The sequence below is a fragment of the Xenopus laevis genome, chromosome 5L (genome assembly GCF_017654675.1).
Source record: "Xenopus laevis strain J_2021 chromosome 5L, Xenopus_laevis_v10.1, whole genome shotgun sequence".
Classification (NCBI taxonomy): domain Eukaryota; kingdom Metazoa; phylum Chordata; class Amphibia; order Anura; family Pipidae; genus Xenopus; species Xenopus laevis.
In genome coordinates, this window is record NC_054379.1 from 96,847,950 (window position 1) to 96,860,280 (window position 12,331).

General features: G+C 38.2%; 1 protein-coding gene across 2 annotated transcripts in view; it reads right to left on the minus strand.

Annotated features, from left to right (window-relative positions):
* Positions 1–12,057, minus strand: part of LOC108704156 (regulating synaptic membrane exocytosis protein 1) — a 203,831-nt gene extending 191,774 nt beyond the window's left edge. For both annotated transcript variants that reach the window (XM_018240564.2, XM_041563146.1), the window contains exon 1: positions 11,528–12,057. In XM_018240564.2, coding sequence (XP_018096053.1) covers positions 11,528–11,691 — 164 coding nt within the window. In that variant the 5' untranslated portion in view covers positions 11,692–12,057. The remainder of the gene's footprint in view (positions 1–11,527) is intronic.
* Between the last annotated feature and the right edge of the window lie 274 nt (positions 12,058–12,331).

Below are 12,331 nucleotides of genomic sequence, written 5' to 3' on the forward strand. Positions count from 1 at the left end.
TAAGGCAAATAATATCAAGAGCTGACACGAGTAGAAATTGTATTTTCAGGCATTTTATGGTAGATTCCAGGCTGCAGCATACAGTACAGCATTCAGTACGTGAAGCCAAAAGCTCAGACTCCAGCTCAGTAATGGCCTATTACAGGTGTCTCATATATGATTCATACTGCTGCAAATAACCACTTTTAATATATAAAAGAAAGACGCCCTAAATCTAAACCTAAAGAAAGACTGACTTTTATATTGCATAAATATTGTCCATTATAGAACAAAACAGCAACTTAAATGTGAAGACAAAGAAGTAATGATGCAGGTAGCAAAAGACTGAATCACAATAAGTTCCTGTCAGTGCTAAAAGAAGTGCCACTGGGCATGTCAGTTGTATTGTACACCTATAGGAAAGTGCAGTGGGAAAATCCCTGGCTTTATCATGCAATCCAAGCAGAAATATGAGTTTCCTCTATAGAGCAGGGATGTCCTAGTTACACTGTGGAGACGTTTGGAATGTCTATCAAGCCTAGCCAGGCGATTTTCTCTCTCCTGCAGAACTCAAGGAATACCTGACGCTGGGACAGCCAATCAAGTCCGAGTCATGCAATTTCTGAATGGCACAACTGAATAATAAATATTAAGAATCAATCACTATGTTATTTCATATTTACATATGTGTGACTTTATTTTCTATGGTAGAAATGGTCCTACATCCCTTAATGTTTGCTTGAAATAAAAAGATACTGTTGCCCACAACACTAGTACTAAATATGTAGGTCAAATCTTTTCAATTGCAGGCCTCTAGGGCCTTCTGCTTCCGTAGCATCGCAGTAATTAGTTATTTTGATTGATTAACTTGTCTTTAACTAAAGGTAAACCCATGTGCTTCTGTTTGTGCACTTCACTGAAAAGAGAAAAACGTATTTTGGGTTGACCAATGATTTACTTATAAATACCCCATGGTGATGCGCAATACTAATATGGTTGTCAAAAGTGATGGATGATGAAAAGTTTCCTATGGCAGTCAAGCTCCCACCCATCAAGGGATCCCTGCCTTTGGTTGTATCAATTTTCATACAAATTAAGTAGCATGATTACATACCCATGTAACAGGCGTAATCAGGTTTCTTTCATTTGAATTACCCAGACTGAAATGCAAGGCGCAGGCCTTTGTGGTAAAACGTACTTGTATTCTGCATGTTAAAGCATTAAACTGTAACCTCTTCATAAATATCAACAGATGGCAGTGTAATACAAGCAACAATTTCAGTTCTTTCTTTTTCCAAATATATTAGTTTTATATGCAGCATATAAGGAAAATGGCTTTACTTTTTTCCAAGCATCATTCCTTCAAAGAGATCCAACTCCAAAAAATAAAGGTTCTGTATGCTCTGTACAGCGTCAATATATAGTGAATAAAGTACCCCCTCTTGTAAAATATAAGGATATTATAAGTTACCGAGGAGTTTCATGACCATATAAAAACACGAGGCCAAAGGCCGAGTGTTTTTATACAGGTCATGGAACTCCGAGGTAACTTCTAATATCCTCATATTTTGCAACTGGGGGTACTTTATTTATTATAATACACAAATTTCAGTGAGTCATGTGACAGAAATTACATCACAACTCACCGTTTATAACTGATGACATCAGAACTCACCGTTTATAAGGATATAATTTACAGGATATTCATGGCTTTTGTGTATTATAAGAGAATATCAGCCGTGTGTACCTGTATCAGCAGTGTACCTGTCTAGTAGCAAAGGATTTAAAAACTCCCATTGTGCAGAGCTGATTCTGATGAATATAGCCTGCAGTGGATTTTATGCAGCCATACACTGGTTAGTACTGCCAATTTAATGTATAGTGAAAAAATTATAGACAATCCATTAAAAAATGTGTAACTGTTACATAAGGGATTTGTGGACAGTTATACCGTTACATTGCATTCAATACAGCATGTATTAGAACGGAGTATGTATCTCCTAGAATGGTATCATACTGTATAGAGCCAAGAGGACTTTTACGAATTATGACATATGAGCTAGATTCTCCGCCATATTTCAGTTGGTGATGTAGAACCCAAAACAACTGCTATTATTTCACAATTTCTTGAGCAATGAGCAATTGTAACAGTGCTTTTCAGCCTGGAAATGCTCACTAGAGTCAAGCATTTCCCATTTCAGCTAAGATAATATAGAAACATAGTAACTTAGGTTGAAAAAAGACACATGTCCATCAATTTCAACCTTTTAAGTCTACATATAACCTGCATCCACTTTACTGGAAGTGTTATTTTTTTGTGCTCTGCTTTCTTTCGTATCAGAAGGGCAATCATTTAGTAAACCAGAACTCTGGTATGGGATCTATTGTCCAGAATGCTTGGGACTTGAGGTTTTCTGAAGAAGGGTAATACCATACCTTAAGTTTTCCTTGATACAGCTATGGGACCTGTTATCAAGAAGGGGTCTTTCCATAATTTGGATCTCCATACCTTAAGGGGACCATTTATTAAACCTTAAATTTATCTGGTCAAGGTTTTTAAGGGGAAAACTCAATTTTTTTTGTGGAAAAAAAAAAATCAAATTTTTAGAGATGTATTATACCCCAGTATAAGTAAGTTGCTAAAAAATTGAATTATAAATTCCACATCTCAAACCTGTCACGGTCATGCAGAAATCAATGGCAGATGTCCCTAAATTTGTTTCTTGACATCGTGATCTGTGCTGGATAACCTGATAAAGTGGGAGGTTTGTCCAATAATCTGATAAAGTCGATTATCAATCGAAAATTTGATAAAGTCGAGTCTTCGGAGCGCCAATAGTACCATACGAATTGGCTCGATTTTGTTGCGATGTTTTTTTCTACAAAAAGTATTGATAAATGAGTTCAATTCGTGAAAGGGAGTTTGATCGACTTTGGTTTCAGAAAATCAGCCCCATAGTCTACAAAAAAAATGTAAACATGAATTAAACCCAATAAGTGTGTTTTACCTCCAATAAGGATTAATTATATCTCAGTTAGGATCAAGTACAAGGTACTAGTGATGTGCGGGTCAGATAAAACCCGACCTGCACCCGCCCTCCCTCCACCGGCGCCCGACTATTTATAGACCAGCGCCGGCCCGCTGATGACATCACAGAAGGGGTGCGCGTCTATAAAAAAGGAATCCGGAAGTCGGCAGTGTAAGGTGGTGGGCGGGGAGAGCAGGAAGAAGCACTCAACCTGGATCCGCCCACTACCGGCAAATGGGGGTGCGAGGTCAGCCCGAACACGCCCGATCCATGGGTCCTGCGGGTAAACCCGCGGGTATCATGCCAGTCCGCACATCACTACAAGGTACTGTTTTATTATAACAAAGCGAAAGAAAATCATTTTCATACATTGAATGCATTAAAATGGAGTCTATGGGAGATGACCTCAAAATTTGGATCTTTCAGGATAATGGGTTTCCAGATAATCCCATACCTATACCATACCTATACCATACCTATAGAAGAAGAAGTCCAACTATAACTGCAGACCCCAAATTTACTGAAAAGGGACAAAATAGAATTATACAGTAGCTCAATTTCATTCCAGATATTTAAACATATGTTATATGTCATCTCATGTGTATAATCTGGATATGTATACAAACACAAATACATATGTTTTACATTATAAATACGCTTCCTACACATGGTACTATTAATAGTCTCATACCCTAGCTAGCTCTAGCTACAGCACAAGGGTTAGTAGTGATGAACTGTTTCATTGGTTATTTTCAATATAATCAGTAAATATAAAAGTTACTACTTAACTACTACTACTACTGCTACTTAATTGTCCATCTGTATACATGATACCTCCATAGCCCTTCCACTGCCACTTTCTCTTAAACTGCCAGCATGCAAGTAAAGAATACGCAAGATTCCTCTTTGCCTGCTGTACCTATATATATATACAGGTATGGGATCTGTTATCCGGAAACCAGTTACCAAGAAAGCTCCAAATTACAGGAATGTTGTCTCCCATAGACTCCATTTTATCCCACTGATCCAATTTTATAAAAACTATTTCCTATATCTCAGTAATAATAAAACAGTACCTTGTACTTGATCCCAACAAAGATATAATGAATTCTTATTGGAAGCAAAACCAGCCTATTGAGTTTATTTTATGTATAAAGGAGGTTCTAGTTGATAAATGGGGTTATGTAATAAAAGGCACTAAGTTTGCCAAGGGGCAGTGACCCATAGCAACTTATCAGCAGGTAGAATTTACTGTTAAAATGCAAACACCTTACTGGTTGCTATTGGTTACTGCTCCTGGGAACACGTAGTGCCTTTTATTACATATGGGAATTAAAGTATAAAGATCCAGATTATGGAATGTTCCATTATCCAGAAAACCCCAGGTCTTGTGCATACATACATTACATATGTACACTGTTCTTATATGTGAACTGCTTTTTTCATGTATACATTATTTTATTGTATAATGCTGTGGCATGTTGGTGCCTTACAATTACTTATGAATAATAATAAATAACATGCATTTATAATAATTTTCTGAATTTTCAAGCAATCTGGTAACCTTAATATAATACCATTGTGTACACAAATATACATAGTTCTAAGCATACTGTTCTGCAATACCAACATCTCAATTAACAACCCCTATCCCGAGAAAAGTAAAACATGCTAAAATGCATGTTTTCTCTCAAACCCAAATTAAATTAAAGAGTTAAAGCCCAGAAGGCGCATTGAATTTTCCTATTTGCATTTACCTCATAGACACGGACTATGAGAGATGTCTAGAACAAAACTAGGACAGAAAGTGCTGACTAATTCTGCTTTAATGGTGTCACCTGGTGAATAATGCAAAGAAAATCCTCCAGGTCAGGTTTTCCCACATCCCTGGGGTCCCCATCAGTGCAGAAGGGAGCACTGGAGCACAGGTGGATTCATCAATGCTTGGGTTGTTATGACACATCACCTGTGCTAATGGCATTTACCCTTTCACATGTGGCATTACTGGTTCCCACAGGAATAAGGCTTGGAAACTTCTAATATTAACAATGGATAATTAAATTCTAAGCATAAAATTATCTGTCTAGAAAATTAAAGGAGTTAATATATAAAATACAATACTTAAATAGAAGGTTAGAAATGAAACACTCTTGGCATGAGATATTCTTGAAATACTGGCATCCCATAGACAAAAATAGTTTCTCTCTTATTGTTCTTATTTTACATAGGTTTAATTATTAATTAAGGTCTCCTACAAAGAGTATAGGATGTTTGTCTATAAAAACAGATCTGACTGCTCATAAGGCCAGGAATTACATCTATAGATTTAGTTTAGCCAGTTGTGGTCCAAGATTTTGTAGAGCGTATCCCTTAATATTTAACAGTCAAATTCTAAATAGCTTCAGAAACCCAACCTACTGCTGTGTACCACTGTAGTGAGGCCATTCCAATAGTTTGGCAACCATTGCCTTAAAGTTGTAGCATCAAACAGGCATACGGTGATAAGCCAATTCTCTACCTAATTTTGCACTTAGTCCCCATTAGATAAAGACCATGAATTTATCTGAAACTTCTGTTAAGACTAAGGATCCTATTTATCATGCTGTGTAAAAAAATTGGCGACCAAATACACCACAAATCACAGTGTAACAAATGGCCGGCTTAAACTGCGAATTGATTTCCAGTGATCGCGTAATTCTGTTTAAAAATATTGTGTAAATGGAATCAGTCGTTTAAAAATATGGTATTTATCCATTGTTGTTACTTTCACATTTTTTCACATTTGTTACAAAGCAACTGTCGCTGGAATTTATTAGGGATGCACTGAATCCACTATTTTAGGATTTGGCCGAATTCTGAATCCTTTGTGAAAGATTCAGCCGAATACCAAACCAATTCCCAACCCTAATTTGCATATTGAAAAGAGGGGGAAAGGGAACCGGTGCTGTGACGAACTTCCTTGTCTGTGTGACCAAAAGTCACATGAATTTTTGGATTCAGTTCGGCCAGGCACTTGCACTGAAAAAGTTTGAATCTTGGCTGAATCCCAAACTGAATCCTGGATTCGGTGCATCCCTAGAATTAGCTTGCGTCTTGAAATTTTCCCACTGACTTGGATTGGATTGAATGGATTACACAAAGTCTGTAGTTGTATAAAATAATAGCAGTAAATCCATTGATCAGGCAGGAAAAATAAAACATAATAAACCAAACCATTTTTTATTTTACACCATTTTTCTGTGTATAAATGCATTAATAATTTTACAGTATGCTAAATTAGCCCCTAAATGTGTGGGTGCACGCGGTGAGGGGTTCATACAACAGAACACACTGTATAAATAGTATACTATATGAATACTATAGACTACATAAATAGCACACTTGAATATATTTAACAAGATCTAAATAAAAATAAAACTAACTTAATGAAAAGAAACATCTCTTATTTTGATGTTACAAGTCCCTAAATAATGGGGACCAGTCAAAAGTAAATTTACGAGCACTGATATACTGAAAGAGTAACACATATCTTTAAATAGATGTCCAGCAGATGTGGTAGAAATAAATACCATTGGTATTTTATAAACGTGTTTAGGACAAACAGAGCAACAGAGTTTCTGTGTAATAAAACAAATGTCTATGGACTGTATCATATTAAGTCAAGGATCACATAAAAGTAAAATTTGGATTTATGTGTTGGGGATTCCTAATGTAGGCTATAATGAGAAGCACAAGATAAAGGATAGCCCCATTCCCCCTTGGGGACTATTAATTCATGGTAATAATTGTGCCTTGCCTTGTTCCTGTCTTGGAGAAAAACTGCTCTGAGGGAAAATCATTTGCTAGGATTTATCTAGCAAAACCAAATACTCTTGTTGTTTGTAAAATAACCCTCAATAAGAATTCTTTAGATTTCAAAATATTACTCCTACCCCAGCACTCTCTACTTTTTTCCTGTTAGCACTGTATACAGTGTATCCTACTTTGATTGGTGCTGGTAAAACATAGTAGAGCTTACACAGATAAATCCTAAGGGAACATACAAAAAACATTACTGAAACATAGTTTTTTTAAAAATAAATTACTTAACTGCAAGTAAAACATATAAATGGTGGAATTTCTGACTGTGACTAGTTCTAATGTCAAAACTTGGCTAAATATGCCCCATTAGATGATAATAAATATGCCCCAATTTCAGAATGCAAATAGCAGGGAAGTAAATCAGTCAAAAAACAAGGATCAGTGAATGGGTTTGCACTGTAATAATGTGTGGGAAGGATGAAAAGTGGGGGTGTAAAAATAGTTGATCCTCAATTTGGATCTTAAAAGCATCATAATAACCATTGAAGTATTTCGCCACAAATATGGATTTATGCATTGTTACAATCAAGTACAACTGCTTTATTATTTCAGAGAAACAGGAAATACAAATTAGAATTATTTGCTTAAAATGGACCCTATGTGAGATGGCCTTCCTATAATTCTGAGCTTTCAGGATAATGGGTTTCTGGATAAGGCATCCCATACCTGTACTGATATGTTACTGGATGAAATTCACCTTTGTGTGTGCCACTGGTAGGGAGTTTAGATTGTAAACCCCATTGGAGTAGGTGTGATGTTTGATACTGAAACTGACAACTGCATCCCTTATTATACACAAAATGATACAGCAATATAGAAGTTTAATTGTGTTATTATAATAACACTTTAAAGTATTTATGCAATTTTTACAAATGCAAAAAAAAATTCACTTAGATATGTAAACGAATTGCATTCTACGCTACACATTACTGGCGGAGAATCTACTGCCTGGAATATTTGGGACCTAGAATTCTCCAGATAAGGAGTCTTTCCTTAATAGGGAACACAATGTCTAACTACTACAACTTGCTTAATTGTCAAGGGAAAAGGCACATGCTACATGAATTTAGGTCAACTCTTTGGCCACAATGGGAATGATCCGAAAGCACAAGCAGCAGAGCTTATCAAGTGATTAGCAGATGATTTTTTTTTTTTTTTTTAAAAAAAATCACCTGGCAGAGGCAGGTGTTTTGTGCTTCCTCTAGGGATGCACTGAATCCACTATTTTGGATTCAGTCAAACCCCCGAATCCTTTGTGGAAGATTCGTCCGAATATGCAATAAAGGAACGACAAGCAAAAAAGGAAACCATACGCAGCATGCATATAAAAATGTTCCTACTTGTTTTGTGACAAAAAGTCACGAGATTTTTAAGATTCTGAACCAATACAGGACCAAATCCTGGATTCGGTGCATCCCTACTGCCTATATCGGACCAATGGATAGTGATTTGGGGGGTTTTGGCTCTCTCTGTTTGGGCTACTGAAAAACAGCAAGCAAAAAGTATGAAATGTCACAGCCCTTAAAGAACCTTATAAAATTGTTTTGCAATAAACATTGATTTTCACTAGGTGGTTAAGATCATTTACAAGGTATTATTTTTACTAAAGTGAATCAGGCAAGAATGAAGAATTGACTATTCTAGCTGTAAGGTATTGCATTGCTGATTTTTGGAGCTTTCTGCAATAACAGGCTTCCAGATATATAAATTCTAGATCTGTTTAACAATTACTATATATTTTATTTCTCCTTATTAGTAGGGATGTAGCGAACCGCCGATAATGTGTTCGCGAACGCCGTTCGCGAACACCGGCAAAAAATGCGAACAGTTCGCGAACAGTTCGCGAACTTCGAAAATCCGAAAATCGTTCGATTCGAACGATCGAAGGATTTTAATCGTTCGATCGAACGATTTTCGTTCGAATCGAACGAAAATCGTTCGATTTTAGCGACCGAATGGTCGAACGATTTTGACGCGAACGCCTATTGGCGAACGTCGCGCGACGTTCGCGAACTTGCGGCGGACGCGAACAGCCGATGTTCGCGCGAACAAGTTCGCCGCAGAACAGTCCGCGACATCCCTACTTATTAGTAGGTTATCTTCCAAAAATGGCCTGATATAGCAATCTTCTCCTTCACTGGGGATGCTCACTAACAGCAAATAATTTACACTAAATTACTGCAAAATTATTGTAAATATAATTTTATTTTTAATTTGCTATGAAATGCAAAAAGCATTTTAGATAATGGATAAACAGTGCAGTGCTAACACAGTGAATATGTTTTCAAAGCACATTATGGAAGTGTGGTTCAAGCATGGACATATCACAAAATCATAGGCTTAGAGGGTTTTTTTTAGCTGTGGGCAGAAATATTTATCTGTAGCCTCTGAATGGGGCTTATAGCCTAGGCCACTCTCCATGGTGCTGAACAAGATAAACTGCATTTGTATCTTTATTGTATGTTGGTAAAAACACTGTTTTTGTTCCTTCTAAAGCCAACAATGCATTAACTGCCCCACCCCTACAATTTTAACATCTTTATTGCCACAGAGAAACACAATGAATATGAAAGCAATAGGAAACTGTTTTCCTACTTGTAGCACATTCAGTTAACTTACTGATGGAGAGGCCTACAGTTTACTTTAAAACTAAGCACATTGGCTTTTCTAAGAGTGGATGGCTAACAGTTTTCAGGATATAAAGAGGTTGTTACGTATTTTTTGCTTTTCAGTAGAGGGACATTTAAAATACAGGCTTTCTGCCTACACCTGTAGCAAGATTTATTAGGAGCATTCATAATTCTAATCAATGTATACATAATAATTCTAATCAATCTATACATAAACCACTATGTGATCTATGGAGTTTGATGGAAACAGTTTACTAGTTTCCCCAACCCTTGTTCAAAACTTAAATAGCTGTGCTCCTCCCCTTCCATTTTTTTGGACTATGTATCTTTATAGGCAAACAGTGTCCAGTTTCTCCAATAATTAATCACTGGGTAGTGGGATTAACATTATAGTACCATCACATCAGTATAGATAATGTCTCCTTCTGTCCATTTTTGTAGCAGAATCTTGCAAACTTGCTAAAATACCAAGCAGCTTAAGCTTTTTAGAGCAATGCATATCCTCTGTAGTGCAGGAAATATAACCCCATTCCCCAAAAAAGGTAAAACAGGGGCAAATGATTATCTCTGTATAATGTGGGCTTTGATTCTATATGTACTCTGTAGGTGTGAGATAATTCTCACTATAAACCCTATTAGTACATAAGGGCACACATTAAAAAAAAAGGATGAACATCTACAGGCATGCTAATATTATTATTTTTTGTTATGCATTTAACCTCTACATTGCTGGAGGGCTTACAATATGCTGGCCATGAAAGAAGGGGAAGGTTGAAACTACAGTTTGGTACTATTTATTTAGGTGACATTAGCCCAAGGATTGCCTCTGGAGATAAATGTGGGCTAAAGGAAGTTATCTGGGTCAAGGAGGGCAAGGCAGGGTGTGGGTAACATTGTGGCGCATATCCTCCTTGCGGCCTATGATTCATGCCAGTCTTTGACACCCTAGCCCTCTTCATATTTCTTCGCTGCTTAAGCATCTTCTTTTTTTTTTTTTTACTGAAATAGGTGCGTTTGTATTGCCTCAAAATTGTGCCTAAGTCTTAGAACATGCCAGTCTGTGTGCTTAGAGGATGATTAAAGCCATCAATAATTTGCTAAAATGGCTACACCTTGTGTTCCAAATCCTGTCAGTGAGATGAAAAAAATTGCAATTGTAGTCTGTTTGATATTTAAACCCAACGCCGTCCTTAAAAAAATTCAACCACACCCCATGCTCTCTCGACCATCAAGTCATCACTTCCCTGGAAGAATTCAGCTACCTGCTTTCCTTCAATTGCAGGAATTATATGCAACCCCAATCATAGACCATCACAAAAATATAAAATGGAGGCAGTGTGAAAGATGTCCATAAACACGGTTCATTTGATTCCCCGTCATGTTCTAAATCTGCAACAGTTTTTTTTGTTCACGCTATAAAGGCATTGTGGACCTATGCAGAGCAATGATCAGTGTGTTAATGGACTGATAATCATATTTGAGTTGACGATCCAATAAGCACACAAACTAGCAGCACGACCCTTCAATACAATAAGCCCAATACCAGCAGCAGTACTGACCCTCCTAATGCCTGTTTGCACTATGGTTCTACTATGACAGGCCCGCTGGTCTGTAAGCTGCATTCAGGCACCAGTAGTAATGTACCGCAGGCCACAATGGCATATATATGTAACAATGAGTGAGTCATCTCCTTTTTGGTGATTGAGAGCATTTAAATATTCACATAAATTGTACATAGGTATCTATTTAATGCTATTTGAAGTGTAGTATGAAATGTCAGAAAAAAATGGAAGTGTGTGAATTAAGTGATGTGAATGGCTTTCACATACATGAGACCCTGCACCTAAAACACCTTGTATCCCAGGGCTGGCACTCAATATGTTAAGAAGTGTAGCCCAGCCAATTCTACTGAATGTAATGCCACCCTCCTGCCATACATCATCCTCATTTTGCCCACTCACTCGGGCTTCTCCATATTAGTAACAGAGTATAAATGTACTGAGCAGGTTTCTATATGTGTGTCCTTACTTTAATGTGGCCTCTTCCTTCTCCTCCTCCTCCTTCTGTCGGTCCATCACTGCCATGATAATTGTCCTCTCCTCCTCAGTCAGATGGCTCAGATCGGGCAGATCGTTCATGGGGGGAGGCACTGTGGGTGGCCGAGGGCCCCTGGGCCCCATTGATGAAGACATTAGAATAGTGATGAGAGCCAGGGGGGGCGTCCACTGTCAGCCCCAGAAGATGAAAGAAATGGAGCCCGTCTCCCCCACCCTACCCTCGCCTTGTATTCCTAGGCAGCAAAATCAGTCCTTGCCGGCAGATCCCCCACTGAAAAGAATCGGAGTTGGTAAATGGGGGGCATTCCCCCCAAGTTTTAGGCAGCCCGAGCCATCCGCCCCATAATGTGCAATAATGACTGATGTCCCTGTGACGGGATGTGGCGCTGCTCTTCACTCCTCGCTTTCCGTGCAGTGTCCGTACAGCAGCAACAGCAGCAGCAGCAGCAGCGATAGTAGTTGTCCCGGTGCTGCAGATGACACAGAGGCTGCTGTGGGAGTGGAGGAGGGAGGGGGTGCTGCTTGGGAGATGAACACAAGCTTTTAACACTGAGATGTGGGGGAGGGGCCGGCTGCATCCCTCCCTTACTGAGCTGCATCTCTCTTTGCCCTGAGCATGAGGTGGCTGCCTCCCGCCGACTGTCTATGTATGAATGCCAGCGGATTTTGGGACAGTGCCCTGGGCCACGCATTCCTTCAACTCAAGAAAGGAGAGACAAGAAGAGGGGGCAAAGTGCAAAAAGAAGGCAGCAATCGGCCATGTTTTTGCACTTTG